This window comes from Chiloscyllium punctatum, chromosome 26 (genome assembly GCF_047496795.1).
Source record: "Chiloscyllium punctatum isolate Juve2018m chromosome 26, sChiPun1.3, whole genome shotgun sequence".
NCBI classification, from domain to species: Eukaryota; Metazoa; Chordata; class Chondrichthyes; order Orectolobiformes; family Hemiscylliidae; genus Chiloscyllium; species Chiloscyllium punctatum.
The window spans coordinates 25,469,957-25,486,505 of NC_092764.1; the positions used below are offsets into that span (position 1 = coordinate 25,469,957).

The 16,549-nt window shown below is 40.0% G+C and overlaps 1 protein-coding gene across 2 annotated transcripts in view; it reads right to left on the reverse strand.

The window, feature by feature from the left end:
* The window catches only part of cmip (c-Maf inducing protein), a 222,347-nt gene that overhangs the window by 42,142 nt on the left and 163,656 nt on the right, over positions 1–16,549 (reverse strand). For both annotated transcript variants that reach the window (XM_072595955.1, XM_072595956.1), the window contains exons 8-10: positions 3,320–3,423; positions 2,914–3,018; positions 1,448–1,843 (exon numbers count right to left, since the gene is read on the reverse strand). In XM_072595955.1, coding sequence (XP_072452056.1) covers positions 1,448–1,843; positions 2,914–3,018; positions 3,320–3,423 — 605 coding nt within the window. The remainder of the gene's footprint in view (positions 1–1,447; positions 1,844–2,913; positions 3,019–3,319; positions 3,424–16,549) is intronic.

Here is a 16,549-nt window from a genome sequence, read left to right on the forward strand (position 1 = left end):
TCAAGCAGGATTGGGTGAGCAGAAGCCATGGAGACTACTAAAAGAGGGAAGAGGAACATCAGGAAGTGGCAGTGGCAAAAGAGGATGCCATTTTGGAACTCTGCTGCTACTGTGCCCAATTTCATACCCGTATTAAAAGATACTAATTATTAGAAAATATTACACAGAAACCTTGGGTAAACTGAGGGGATAAACATTAAACAATTCCCAAAATCACAGTATTTAAGTTGTAGCAATTTGTAGAATTATGCCAGAGTTTAAACATTTGCAACTGAATCAATTATTCCAGAGATGGTGAAGGGCAATTTTGTGATTTTTACCTCACTGGTACACAGCCATCACTTTACACTCTTCACTAAAACACTGGTATACCATAAGCACATATTTGATTGTTAATGCCTCAGTCGCAAAAATATGTGCCAACTGAGTACGTGTCTAATCTTTGCAGACTTTCCACTAATAAATTATGCATCAACAGGTAAAACTTGTTCAGCAAAACCAAAGTAACATGTTCAGTTTTCTGTCAAACTGAGATGCTTGGAGAACTATTGCTGTCAGCATCTTGAGTGATAAGAGATTACAACAAGGAAAACAAGTATTCCATTGAAACAAGCAGCATACAATTAAACATCTTCTCATACACATTTCATTACGCTGACAATTTTTATGCATCATGACCTTTCTGTTGTTGAAATTCTTCAGAACAAAAAGATGATGTTGGAAGAACCATATTTGTTGTTTCTTACAAACATGTTAAATAGAAAGCATTATAGAAATATGTACATGCAAAGACAACGTTGATCCTTAAAAATAAAGCAGACTTCCCTCTCTGGGATTCTCTCGTGTCTGACCGACATGGCATCCATGACAGGAAACAGCTGAATGCTTTGTGCTCCTGGTCATTGATCTGTCTTGGGTGTCAGATCAATTGGCAGTAAAGGTCGTTGTAGGACCTCACAGTCCTGCTTACTCCTGGTAAGAAAGATCAGGAAACTTTGGTGACAGTATCCACCAGAGGCTTCCAGAATGTGGAAACTTCCCTCAGAAGGAACTGGCTAAACAAGATTTCCACATTTATGGTCTGCCCAAAGGATGCTACGTGTAGGGAAAACCATCGCTTCAAAGGTCATCAAGTGCTCATCTGATGGATCACTTAATGAGAATATCTGGGAAAGGAATGACCTGAGGGAAGCAATTTCATGTCAGCATATTGACAGTGCAGGGTGAATTCCCAAATGTAACTTGATAAAGCATCAGGAAATCCCAGGGCAGCACAACCTGAGCAGTGATTGTGTTTTTAAGCTACTTTTCACTCTCTTTGCAGCAGGAGCATCTCCCTTATCATGCTCCTCAAATCCTCTCAGCTAATGCCAATCCTTGACTTAGTGTGATTCAGAACAGGCAGCTTAGCATAATCCAGACATGCTTTTAGAGTGGATCTACTTACAGCATTTTGAGAATTTCCACGTAGCAGCTGAGGACCCGTTCAGCCTGCGAGCTCAGTTCAATGACCATGGTGCTGCAAGTGGGGCTGACCAGCAAGCAGTCAATCAGGCTGGGTTCACTGTCACTGTTGCTGCTGCTACTACTGCTGCTGCTGCTGCTGTTGCTACTACTGCTGGTGCTTCCTTTCAGTTTTTGATTAACCATGTTGCTCCGTTCCAATTCCACATGGATCTCGGTTGAGTTCACAATGATAGATTTCATCCTGGCGTCAGTAGTGACCTCCTGTGACACAAGGTCAGGGTTGCTATGCAGCAGCCGGAGGGGTAGATTCGGCTTTCGATCACACTGTTGCTGACAACCATTGCGTATTTCCTTCAGGCTGGGCGAGTTGTCACGACTACAGAAGAACACAAAGAAGTGTTTGGGCTATTAAATATATCATTATCTACTTGTTTATATCTTCAGCACAAATTACTGAACAAGTACCAGAGGCAGAAATGTGTGCAAATGTATTAATTTAAAGCATCACAAGATCATATTTTCAATCCAATCTTAGTCCTCTTCTGAGTTTCTCTAAAATTATTGGCAACAGTCCTTTCTGATCTACTGGACTTTGCTCAAAATCCACTTCACTTTCTGTACACTTCACAAACTTACAGAACAAAGACTTCAAACCATTTGGTTAGGAATCTTCAGACTTCAGAACAGATCTGCAGCCATAGCTTTTGCATTGTTGGTGGAGCTCTACAAAACACCTGTCCTGGTATCTTCCTTGTGTCATAGCTTTCATCACGTTTTATGTACTCTTCAATACAAGCCTGCTTGGACCTTGCACTGATTCTCTGGCTTTTGGAATGTATGATCGGGTTGCAGATTCCTATTTAACTATAGAGAGGATTATATTTCTTTATGGGTCAGTCACCCTGACCAGCAGACACACGCTTTAGATTTTCAATCTCTGATGCAAGCGCACATTCTGTCCTTCAGCTTTGAGGATTAAAGGGCATACACTATACTTTAAAGCAGCACAGACTTCATCAAAAGACATCTGGCAAATAGTTTCTTGTTTGTGGAAGTCAAGCCACAGATTAATTTCATCATGAAGATGTAATTAAAAGCAAGGAAGATTTTTGAGATCATCTCGATCTCACTGCATTCCATGTTTGGTAACTCCAAATAATTTTTATGAAGCCGTTGACTTTTGCAATACATGAGATTGTTTGTATTGTGAATACCTAAGTGCTCGAAAAACCCAGCAGATCTGACAGTATCATCGGGAGAAAAAAAGAGCGAACATTTTGTGTCCAATAACCTGTTCTTGCTTCAATTAGATAGGTATTCAATAGGTACTACTTGGAAGACTGGGGAGGCCAGAGATCCTAAACAGCCTAATGAGACAGTACCTCATTATTAAATCAATCCAATTCTGAGTTAAAACTTAAACAAATATCAGACATTTGTACAAACCTGTTTATAAATTCTTCATAACAAGAATATATGGCAGCTAAGCAAACAGCTACAAGGTTTGGTAGGACTCTTGGATGGGGACACTGGCCAGTTGGACCATGCATACTATAACATAAAAAGAAGAGAGATCATACTTAGCTCAAATCAGTTTATATACAGTATAAATTAAATATGTAACTAAAATAATTACATTTTTCTAGAAATATTCACTCTGAAATTTCATCAAAACAATAAATAAACAAATAAACAAACAAACAAACAAACGTGATACCTGGTCAATTATTTTGATAGTTTAAGTTAAAATAAAATGGTCCTATGTTATTGTATGAGCTTATTCAACTCAGTTTAAGAATTTTTAAGTCATTATTTCAACAGTTAGTGAGGAAGAATGTAAAATTGTGGATACCTGTGAATGAATTTCTTCACGACTTCCATTCCGGCATTCAGTTCATTTAAAGCAAGAATATACTCCTGAGTGAAAAGTCTCAAACGGGGACACTTGCCAAAATCCTGAGGAAAGGAGAATATAATGTTGTTTGGTTCAATGTCTAGTATCATTTAAACAACGGTGCAGCTCCACTAAATACCTCATCAGAGTGCTGCAAACAAAAACCTAACAAAATGCAAAGTGCCAAGTCTGGAAAACATAAATGCTTTCATGTAGAAAAACAACAAATGCTGGAAATACTGAACAGGCCTTCCAAAATCTTTGGAGATCGAAAGAGTGTTCACATTCCAGGTTAATGACTCTTGTTTATTTTTCAGCATTTTCTGCTTCTCTCAGTTTTCAGCATCACGGTATTTTGCTCTCTCACTTTACTTAATATTAAATCTCTGCTTGAATAACTTTTCTTGGACCTAATATAAAAAACCGAACTTGACAAGTCTTTGTGAAATTTGGCTTTCTTGACCTGATCTCTTTGTAAAAGGGTCAAGACCACCAATTGGAATCAGAAAACAAAGCAGGTAAATGTTCACTTAAGGTGATATTTTTCTAAAGTCTTGTTTTGTAGAGAATTATGAAAAATTGATGTTACAAATGAAAAGCATTAATGCCAGCCGTGTTTTCTGTTTAAAATTTGATACTATTCTTCTGCATCCTTGTTGATGATAATACATTAACTTGTGTTGCACTGAACTAGACAGACTGTGTTCCAAGTCCTAGTCCCAATGAATATCTCACTCAGCTCAGAAGTGAGGATGCTGTAGTTGAGTTCAATGCCACTCAGAATGGAGGAAATTCTGCTTCTGATTTCGTGAGCTAGTACTTACATGTTTTACATTAAATGGGAACAGGTTTTAGCTTGGTTGTGACATCTCCACAATTAGTCTGCTGCAAAGCATGTGCAGACTTGCACATGAAGGACAGCCACTTGTGAAATGCACCAGAGGGTGCCAGGTGAGTAGGGAACCATACCTCAACACTTCAGTCCCTTCGACAGAAGAGAGGTGGAACTGGAAGAACTATTCTTAGATCACACAGTTGCTGCTGTTACACCAGGACAAAGAAAGGGTCAGAGCCAAGTGTTAAGAGGTGAAAGTGGGGACTGCAGATGCAGTCAAGACTGGTGCTGGAAAAGCACAGCAGATCAGGCAGCATCCGAGGAGCAGGAAAATCGATGTTTTGGACAGAAGCCCTTCATCAGGGATGAGGCTGGGAGCCTCCACCCCAGACCTGCTGTGCTTTTCCAGCACCACTCTGATCTTGGCCAAATGTTAAGAACCCACCAACACATTGTAAAGCAAGTCTAGCCTAAGAGTACAGACTGAAATCTCTTGGCTGGTGTAGTACCATTATCATTAACATCTTTTGAAAAGACACTCAGGGTTTGCCTGATAACTTAGGCAAAATGCCATTCAAAAGTTACTGCTCTCAAATACTTTAAATAAACGTCTGCCCCAAAGGAATTCAAAAATATATTAACCAGCATTTGCTTTGGTTAACATAGAATCCTTTGCCACATAAGTCATGGGATATCAGTTGGCTTATTGTTTAAAACATTGCAATAAAATTCAGCCAAAACCATCCTTGGTTTATTAATATTTAATAACTGCTTCTAATGGCTGTGAAGTTCTAACATTACAGTCACTGGCCATTAATCAAATCAGTGTGCCACACAGTGGAATAACAAGTTAACTATTAAGTATCAGATCAACACATTAAAAATAAACCAATTTGCTTTTGCCTAGTCTTCCTGGAATTTGATCATTGAATTAACAATTTCTGTACTAATGATTTTCTAATCACTGGAGTTCCTTCTGGTGTTAAAATTACAGAAAATTCACAGAAGAGATTGAGACAAAAGTATGCACCAACTTTCAGCCCATACTGAAGTAAACTGCTCTTTGCATATTTTTTCCAAGCTGGAAAAAAAAACTGCAATGAACAGTTAAATGAAACAATTTGTCCAATATCAATTTTAAAATGCCAATTACTGTTATTATGCAGGAATTCTTAACTCTTGAAACGTGTAATCATGTGTAACCATAACTTTCAGAATATAATTTACATGCCTTCTAGTACACAGAAAAATATATTTATAGCAAAAGTGGAATATCAGTGAAATGAGAACTGAAACTAAAATTGAACTGGCCAGCATCTTTTCGTCATATCAAAAAATAGGCAAGAGTACAACCAGCACTATCATCATGTCTAGGGTTCATGGACAGACTATGGCTGAAATCAATGTTGGAAAGGTACAAATTAAAATTCCACCTTCATTTAACATTAAAAACTAACATAATCTGGTTAACTCTATTGTGGTTAAATACATGGAGTCTGAGGGCCCTCAAGAGACAAAAAATAACTCATCATCGCCCACTGAAAACCAAAAGGAAAGTAAATAAGAATTAACTTGATCTTACTTTAGAGAAATGCACCTCCTAGGTTTTGCCAATCATAGAAGGTGATAAAGGAGAACTCAGAAATTTCCTCCAATCCTCCCTTTTAACTACAGAAAGAAGCCAGAGTGGGTACTGGGTACTTCAAGGTGAATTTGATTTTTTTCAGACTTGTATAGATTAGTAGGGTTTAAATCAAAAGGATTTATCCACTAGGACCTTAAGCAAGTGTTTATCTCATCATGTCATTTTAAAATTGATTTAGTCCCATGTAATACAGAAGAGGCCCTTTAGCCCACTGAGTCTGCACAGACAAAAACTACCCTAAATCTACACTCGGCCCCCTTTCCAGCAAATGCTATGACATTTTAAGTGCTCATCCAAATACATTGCAAAGTGTTTTTTGAATGTTCTACCTCAACTATGTTTCCAAGCAATGCATTTCAAACTCTTCACCATCCTCTGGATGAAAACTGTTTTCCTCAAATCCGTTCTAAACCTACCTTTCACCTTAAAATTATGCCCCCTCATCTCTGTCCCATCAACTGGGAGGATCGGATGCTTTCCCTTCACCCTGTCCATGCCCCATATAATCATATACAGCTCAATCAGGTTACGTTGCAGCCTTCTCTGCTCTAAAGCAAACAACCAGACTCTCTTCATAGCTAAATTGCTCCATCCCGGTGAATGTCCTAACAAATCTCCTCTGCACCCCCCCAGCCCGTGCAATCACATCCAACTTATAGTGTGGTGACCCACACTGCACACTGTACTCCAGTTGTAGCCTGACCAAAGCTTTGTACAGATTTAACGTAACCTTCCTACTCTGATGATCTATGCCATTACTGATAAAGCTGTGTGTCCCGTATGCCTTAACTACGCTCTTATTCTGTCTTGCTGCTTTCAGGGATCTGTGCTCAAGCATCCAAGTGTCAACTGTAAATGTCTGCTGTATTCAGTCCAAGAAATACGCCTCTCTAAACCCTTTACACCAGAACTATCCCAATTAATGTTCGAGACGTTAAAATCTCCATATATAATTACACTATTATTGTTTTTATGCACTTCAGTAAATTGACTGCGTAACTGCTCTTCTATTGAACATCAAGGGTTTAGGAGTCCATAATTCTTCCTTCAGTGTGACAGCCATCTTTAATTCTAAGCTCTACCCATAGAACCTCGCCTCAATACACAAGATACTGTCCATCCTTCATGCAGTAACTGACTGCTTAATTATGTGGCAGCACTGCTTCTTCTACACTCTCCCTCACTTGCCTGAAGATCCTATACCCCGGAATATCAAGTTCCCAGCTCTGCGCATACCCCTCCTCCACCCACCCTGAAAAAGAACACCTATGTGTTACCACCAGCATCACAATTTCACCTGTCAATCCACACCCGACTTATTGGTCTTGCCTACAATACTCCTAGCATTAGAGGCTCATCCAGTCTCACCTTACTCCTTTGAAGTTCAACATTGCTGAACTCCCTCTTCCTGGGTTCCTTTACTAAAGTCCCTATTGTACAAAAACATTGTGTCCCCTTTCCCCCTGCCAAATAGGTTAATCCTCCCCACAGCATTAGCAAACCCACAAGGACGACAACACCATTCTAGCTCAGGTGCACTTTCCCAGAATTGATGCCAGTAATCTAAAACTCTTCCTCTGCCACCAACTCTTGAACCACACATTCATTTGCCCTATTCTCTTGCTTCTGTGCTCACTAGGATGTGGCACTGGAACTAATCCAGAGATTACAACTTTGAGGTCCTGCTCTTTGGTTTATTACCTAGCACTTTAAATTCTTGAGGCAAGACCTCATCCATCATTCCATCTACATCATTTGAACCAATGTACATCAGGACCTCTGTCTCATTACCCTCTCCCTTCAGGATGCCCTACATACCTGGAGGCAACACACCATCCAGCAGTCATATCTGCGACTGCAAAAGCACCTGTGTTATGGACCAGGCCAGACCCCCTTAAAACATTTCAAGAAGGTCGCCCAGACCCTACCTTTTCTAGTTGCTTTAAGCAGGTGTAAAAGTGGATATTCCAGGAGTGAGGCAGCTGGCCCAACCACTCAGTTTTGAACAAACCAGAATTTATTTATACACAAACACAAAAAAACAAATTGAGAATAAAGTAACTATTTGAAAACTTAAATTGCATCTATCACAACTGAATGATGCTGTTCCAAACAATTGCAACATCCCCAAAACCATTCCCTTGGCAAAAAAAAAGAATAGAATCAAACATAGGGTCTTACAGGAGAGATGTCAGAGAGAGAGAGAGAGAGAGAGAGAGGATCAGTGTGGAGCTGTTTCTTTGGGTCCAGCAGCTTCTCTGGGTTCCCAGCTAAAACTTGACCAGCTGCTGCAAACAAACAACTTGCTAAAACCAAACCAAACCAAACCAAACCAAACCCTGAACTAGGAGAACTGGCCGTCCCCTTTCATTGCACAAGTATTTTAAACACACCTAAAACGTTTCTTCAAATACATAAACCCAGACATAGCAGAACCTCTGACTTTACAACCCCTCTGAAAAAAACCAAGGACAACATAATCTTGTTAAAGGAGAAGCATCATCATCACACCTGTCTGCTCCTTTAACTAATGACTTTCCTATCACTACAAATAAATATATTTAGTACAAATTAACAGATAGGAGAATGAGAGCTCCATACTAAATCAATGCTCACTGCTGTATAAAATACATTTGTTCGAAGAACTGCCATTTATTTTGATAACATTTTGTTTGCATATCACACTCATGCTTATAGCAACTTAGCAAAGTCACTTCTACTTCTCACAAGACAATAATACTTCTCACTGCAAAATAATGTTGGCTTTGCTAGGGAAATCTAAGCTCTATTATGCTTGAATTAAGCAACAGAAAACTGAAATTCTTATGAAACTATGATCAAGACTGCAACGTTAAGTGATGTCAATCATACCTAGAATCAGCTTGAATTGACATCATGTCTAATTTAAGTGGAATTTTTTGCAATAAGAAGCTACTCAAATAATCATGATGAAGGGCTTATGCCCAAAACATCAACTCTCCTGCTCCTCATATGCTGCCTGACCTGCTGTGCTTTTCAGTGCCACACCTTCAGATTCTGATTCTCCAGCATCTGCAGTCCTCACTGTCTTCTACTCAAATAACCTGTTGTAATAAGAACTTGGAGCTTTGAACTTTGGTAAACTACCAATTAATCTGCCTATAATCTGATACAAACTGATTTATGTGTCTTTTAATATATATTGTAAATTTGGATTTGGAATTATCGTTCAGTATCATGTGGCTTTTCTGAGTGAATGAAGTTAATAATTAACTTGCAAGTGTTTCTCTACTGATGGTCAGTTACTTCCAAATATGGGCTACTTTAGCAGCTTAATTTTTTGATTTACTTCAGGATTTTAGAATGGAGCAAGAGAGACAATTATATTTCAAGTTTTCAGTGGTATTTTTGGGACTGGGAGTATTTTTTAAGTTCAAGAGAAACACTCACAGCTCAGGTGAAAAAGTAAATTCTTCGTTGTTTTAGTCTGAGTAGGCAATTCTGCCAATTCCTTGCATTGAGATGCTTGTATAATGGGAGAACACAGTAAAACTATAATACCTTAGAATAAGGACTTAGTGATAGCTCTGATGGCGAACTGTATAAGGGGTTTGTTTTCCTTATAGCACTACCTTTGTGTTAGTCAATTCTGTTACCACAATGCCAAAAAAGCATCATTGACCCATCAGTACATTAGCATCCAATTAAAGGCTAACAACAATGGAAGTAAGTAACAGTTTAGCTAATGAGGTTGCAGTAATTTATGCCATGTCAATGTCGCATTGTTGAAGGTCATGCTTTTTGTATGAGACGTTCAGCTAAGGCTTTGTCATTTCAAGTGTTTGTGAAAGATCCCATTATGTTATTCCAAGATGGACAAGGGAGCTTTTCTGTTGTCTTGACTGCGGTTTATTTTAAATCAATACTGTCTTGTTGTGCTGCAGACAAGGTGCAGCCTGTGTGTGTTTTTTTTTACTGGTTTAGGCATTTCTATGCTGGAGGTAGAAGGATGGGCTTGAGGGAAGTCCATCAATGGAAACACCAGCTGCTTTGTAGCCATTAAGACAGCATGGGGGAATTTCTGCCTTTTTCAATTAGGAAGTCCCATTACAGACCAACAGCTTTCTGGCACTTTGGGACAGAGGCACTAGATCAATATTTCAGTCAGTGTTTGTAGATCCCAACTGGTCCACTCTAGCAGACCTAGAGCTGGTGAGATGGGGTGATGGGTGAGGGGTTGGGATCTGAGAGACTGCAGGGATCAATGGACAATTTTGTCAGTTTCAAGATGTGCTTTGTGTTTACACATCAAAAAACAAAAACAAAGAGGAAACTTGGTTGGGCACTGTATTAAGTTAACAATTATCTTAACGTTAAAATGGATGTCACCCTCAAAGTTATTGGCATTCTATAGATTTATCCCAGGAGAAGAATGGTAGATTTCACCAATGCTTAGTTTTTGTCCATTTAGGCTTTTTGCTGATTCCAGAAGTGACGGCCACTTGTTTAATAATTATATTAAAATCCTGAGCTCCAGTTACATTAGCCAGACATTCATATAACTTCCCAGCATTTATATTGGCCCAGTACTCAGACGTCAAGCTGCCTAGATAGAACAGGCATCCAGACTGGAAGGATGTGTGTTTACAAGGGATTTTTAATTTTCTTTCATAATAAAATACATAGCTACATCTTGAGGTAATTTCAGAAATGTTTTTCCTTGTTTCCATTGTGCTGCTCAGAAGTTCTGAGCCAAGCTCACTGACATTTTCTAAAGGATATGTATCAATCTACTGGACCACAAGTTTCTAAAAGAAAAATCTCCTTTATAATGACTGGAGGAAGAACAATGGAGAGGTGGCAGGCAAGTGAAACTTCACCCAACACTGACTGAAACTTGCAAATTTACAAGCAGAGGAGCATTTATAGAGCTGTTTCTTCATTGTGCAGAGTTGTTACAGAATGGAAGGCTTTACCTCAGAAAATGGGAGAGATCTCAATCTTCCTTACAACAGGATTAATTTTGGACTACTGTAGTAAAGAGCCTACACAGCCTGATGAACACAAGACAATGCTTAAGGTTCCTCTAGTTCCTGAAGGCTGCATGGGACTGTCACAGAGGTTCTGGTTCAGAAGCCAGAGCTCCGTCAGCTTCTCCAATATGGCTTGAGGCTAATACACACTGTAGGATTGGAATGGCAATGGCAGTAAAGTTTAATCATGTCCTCTTTCTCCACTCCCATTACACATGCTGAATGTTGTACCAAAAACAAGACTGGCAAACAAAACTATTCTCCTGGTTAATATCTCCACTTTACCAGTCATTAAACTGGACTACTGTGCCACCAAACTGGTAATTTAATGTTTAGAAGGGAAAACCTGCTGTTCTTTTCTGAATGTGTCCATATATACACAACACTGTAACACCAATGCTCTTGATGCTTAGCTTGCTTCTGAAATATATCCTGATGAAGGGCTTTTGCCCGAAATGTCGATTTCAAAGCTACTTGGATGCTGCCTGAACTGCTGTGCTCTTCCAGCACCACTAATCCAGAATCTTGCTTCTGAAATAGCCTAGCAAGCCATTGATTATCAATCTAGTTACACAGGTTCAACAAGGTCTGCTGCCAACACCACCTTTTTAGGTCAACTAATAAGTTCAATAAAAGTTTGCCTTGTAAATGACACCCACATCCAGAAAATGGCCTCGGTTTCCTGCCTCGACAGATACTGCAGCAGCTATTTGGATCTACTAGCAATTTTAGTCACCCAGCCAACATCTTGCTAGGTCTATATACATATGTTTAAAAAATTCTGGCAATCCTTGTAAAGCCTACCATTAATCCTATTGTGTACATAGCCAATCACCATTAATTGAACCTTGAAATGTGCCTCTTCCCTTGTAAACAGCGCTGAAATATACTTCCATAAAGTATGCCCCTTACTCACTACCTCAAGTGGTGAACTTCTAATGTCAGGCTCCAAGTGGGCTCACAGCTTGGCCATACCACAAGACAATTAAGGGATATGATAGATGTGTTGAAGATGTTTGGCTAGTACTAATGTTATATTATCTGATTAATAGCCCATTAGAAAATTTACATTTAAAACAAAAATTTCGAATCGCTCAAGGCCACATTGGGTGGATCTGGAAGCTTGATATTTTTCTGAAACTTTTGCCAAGTCACCACTATACTATCAGAGATCGGGTGTGAATCTGTCTGAGCTCAAAGTGGCAATTGTTAAGGCCAGAGTCAAGTATTTGTCAATAATCCATGCCTCAAGGTAATTGAAATTGCAAATACAACTTCACTGCTCATGCTTGATTGCAGTGACAGATGAAAGTCTGCTCATGCACAGCAAATCTTTGTAATATGTGAAGTAATTGCTTACTGGGGCTAGACTTTATCGTCACAGCCATGTATTTAGAGTTCGTCAATTTAATAAGACATTGCAAAACAAATCTATTCATAAGTTACCCTTCCTGTATTATGTATTAAAAGGATCCAATAGATTACAATGCATTTTTTTAGTGGAAGTGAGGTGACCAAATGTACTATTTCTTATACCAATGGTTTTGCAAGATGACCCAACTATAATGGTACAAGCATTCACACTTTCTCCACATCTACTAATCTGCTTGGATTGTTCTTTATTTCACTGAAATCCATAGGCTTTGCAGCATTGCTTTCTGTTGTCACATCAACCTGGAGTCAAAGTATTTTGATTGCTTTGGTAATGCAATTTGTAACATATTCAAATATGTAAGCTCATCAATTATAATAAATAAAAATTATGGAGACCACATCTCTCTGTGTAGCCAACAGACAAGAGTCCATTTTGGTCATATCAATTCTTGAATTTATTCATCTATCCTATAATTTTCAAAGGCTGTGATGAACAAAAAGAACCAGAAATAGAACTAGTTGCAGGTTGCAACTTCATCTGTGGACCCCTTTAAGGGAGATTCAGTTCTATGATGGATTTACGTTCCTAACAGGTTACACCTCTGTGTAGGCAGAATATTCCCAACACAGAAGATCATGGAAGGTTGGGAATATTTCCAGCTCCTAGCTCTGCCAGTGTCTACAATCCACATAATATTGCAATCTTACTGGAACTGGTCATATAAATGCTTCTGCAATTGCTAATTGTGGCCGGACGGTGGCACAGTGGTTAGCACTGCTGCGTCACAGCGCCAGAGACCCGGGTTCAATTCCCGCCTCAGGCGACTGACTGTGTGGAGTTTGCACATTCTCCCCATGTCTGCTCCAGTTTCCTCCCACAATCCAAAAATGTGCAGGTCAGGTGAATTGGCCTGGCTAAATTGCCCGTAGTGTTAGGTGCAGGGGTAAACATAGGGGAATGGGTCTGGGTGGGTGCGCTTCGGTGGGTTGGTGTGGACTTGTTGGGCCAAAAGGCCTGTTTCCACACTGTAAGTAATCTAATCTAATCAATTAAGGATGGTTCAGTGGGACTGTGATGCAATAGGGGCCTGCAACACTGAACACCCCAACTACCCATCCCCCACCTCCACACACACATGACTCTGAAGAGGGGTTGACAATGTTAAAGGGGTAATCCAGCTTGAGGACACTTCAAAATGGAGATGCTCTTGGATGGTCAAGGCGAAAGGCCCAGAGATGTCGGGACCAGAAGCGATTGTGGCTATAAATGCAGCTGTTGTGGCGTTATGGATGTGTTACTCAGAGTTTGGAAAGACCATATGGCAGCTATTCAACCTGCTGACTGTAGACTTCCCCCAAAATAGTTGCTGGGCTCTGGTCTCAGAGAGGAACCTATTCATCATCAGGGAAGTTCTGACAGCTTGGATTAATAGTCCTCGATTGTGGCAATATGTGGAGCCACTGGCTACCATCTCCATGGCATGAAGGAAGCGGCCAACTCACGTGGCAGATCATCTTCGGACATTTACCCAGAAGGAGGAGACCATCAGGGAAGCATCCTGACTGGGTATTGTGCTATTTTCCTCACATCCTTTGACTCCAAGGTACCAGGAAGATTCCATCCCATGACTATTCCACGGATCAAAGCAATGCTTGTTGGAACAAGTCAAAAAGAAATATCTCTTCCAAGAAGCAAAAGAATAATGAATCAGAAAAACAGTAGCTTTATCTCTGAATGTAGTATGCAAAGAGCAAAGGAACTGAAATATTTTCTAAAGTTAATGAGGAACAAGAGTATAGAAGGGATAAAATAAAACAACTGAATTTGTGGAGGCAAAAGGTTAAAGTATGGGAAAAACAAGCACCATTTAACTGTCAATTGTGCACTGTTTAATGAATCACACAGTTTGTAGTGACTGATTAACCAACCTAATCAATTTTTGGAGCAATATGCAATTTCCTGTTTGGAATATTGTAAACCTCCTATTACTCCATTGCTGCTTTGGAGAAAAAGGAATGGCCTTAAGCAAGCTGGCCTGGTGCATTTGAATTCTTCTGTCCTCCTATTCCCACCCAAAAAAATTAACAAGGCAAATCATGTCTTCCAAGCCAAACCACAACTTCAACTGACTCAAATCTGCTTCAGAAGTAAACGCTGCTGCTCTCAGAAAAGCCAGCACTGACATGTATGAATTCTTCAGTGGTTAATCATCTAATATTTTACTAAACATTGAGTAAATTTGTAGCGTGAACTTAAAGCTGAAACTGATAGATCTTTGGGATCAAGGGATAAGGGAATCCAGCAGGAAAGTGGAGTCAAGTTAGAAGACAGGCTATGATCTTAGGAATAACAATGCAGGTTTGAGGGGCTAAATATACTCTATTCCTGCTCGTAATTCTTTCGTCTTTCTTCCCACATCTTATGGTCCTATGGTAACTGGTCAACATCAGTACACAAAGTATGAGCATACAATGACGATATACTTATTTTCAGCTGTAGTAATAAAACTGTACTGGGTCACTGTTTGTAAATACATTAGGGATTACATTCTCAGTGAAAGGAGTGAGAGGGGGTAAAAAAAAACAGGCTAATGCCTTATTTTTTTTGATGAAGTGTGAGTTGCATCGTATTTTTTGGAGAGATTCTTGCCATGAGGTTGGACAAGACTCCTCATTGTATTTTTCTAACTCATTAACTATATACCCCGCCCCTCTGAATTCTCTTATGTCCAATTTTAGCCCCATCTCATCATGCACCATTCCCAGGACCACTGGCCACTTGTTGCATTCCCACTAAGAAGAGCAGCAACCCTGGTACCCACACCATATTTAAAAGACTGTTGTGTACGCAGACAAGCACTGGCATCCCTGCTCAGTCAAAGACAGAAACTAATGTTTGAGAAGGGGTAGGTGGTGGCATTATTCTCCATTAGGGACCTGGAGGTGCTGGAGGAAAGCTTGGTGCAAAGGAGGGGCATTGTCTTTCCCAAGCAAAGGACAAGCCATCAAACCCTGGCAGCCTGGTCTGAGGTCACCCCATGGGTCAGTTCCGCCTGCGCAGTATGGAGGAATGGACAGCTGTGCCATTATGAGGTCACTGAGTGATGTACTCTTTTCCCTGCGACCTCACTCTCTCTGCTGTTGTACCCACCACCTACTAGTCTGTCATCCTCGCCATTGCCTGTAACACCTTCCCTCACTCAAGTCGCGATTCCCCACTTCACTAACTCAGCATGGCCTCTGCATTGGGGACTCAGTTGCCCAGAGCATCTCATCATTTGATGACAACCTTCACCAGCCGCAACAGCGGTGCCAACAACTTTCACCTCACTCAATCCCTCCCTATTTCTGTTTACAGAAGACAACAGGCCACAGGTGGGCAAAAGGTCGGGTTGCACTGTTAATAAAGGCATTTATTAACAGTGCAACCCGACTGGCAAATCACTGCTGCCTGGTAAGAAATCCACTTCGCAGCTTGTCAAAAGATAAAGCGAGATGTTCAAGACAGGCCTCACTGGATGTCTCAATCAATTCTGCCACAAATCCTGGCATAGCCTGGGCACTTCAGACCTCTATAAGATTGCATTCATTGATGATGTATTGGTTTGTGATTTTCTGAATTTATTTCATTGAAACTTCTCATTCAATGCAAAATCAAGTGTATTTTGGGTGCAATTTACTCTGCAACCATATGCTTTACTTCAGATGGGCCTGAAGTATTTCTATTTTTTAATTCATTCTTGCAATGTGCACATCACTGGTAACGCTAACACTTATTGACCATCACCTGACTGAGTGGCCATATAGCTATACACACTGGTGAGCCATATTAGCATTCTTATTGATAATCTGTTAGTTTCAAGGCCATCATTACCAGTGGTAGCTTTTCATATCAGATTATTTAATCATTTAATTTAGTTCAAGACTCCTGGGTGCTTTTTTTGAGATCTGAACTCATCTTGATCATAATTTCAATCCTCTACATTACATGTCCAGCAGCATTATAACCATTTTAGCAATTCAGCTTGTCACTAACAATAGCATCAAATAGAGTTTGAGGTCCTATGCATTGGTACCCATATACCATGGCTTCTAGCACCAACCATTAGCATTGCCTTTGCTATGAAATGCCTAATCAGTCATTGATTGATATAGTTACAAATCAGGATGGTGTGTGGCTTTGAGGGAACTGTAAGTGATGGTGCTCCAATGCTCTTGTCCTTCTGGGTGCCAGAGGTCATGGATTTAACAGGTGCTGTCAGAGGAATGTTGGTGAGGTAATATAGTGCATCTCACAGATAGTCCACTCTGGAAAACTGTGC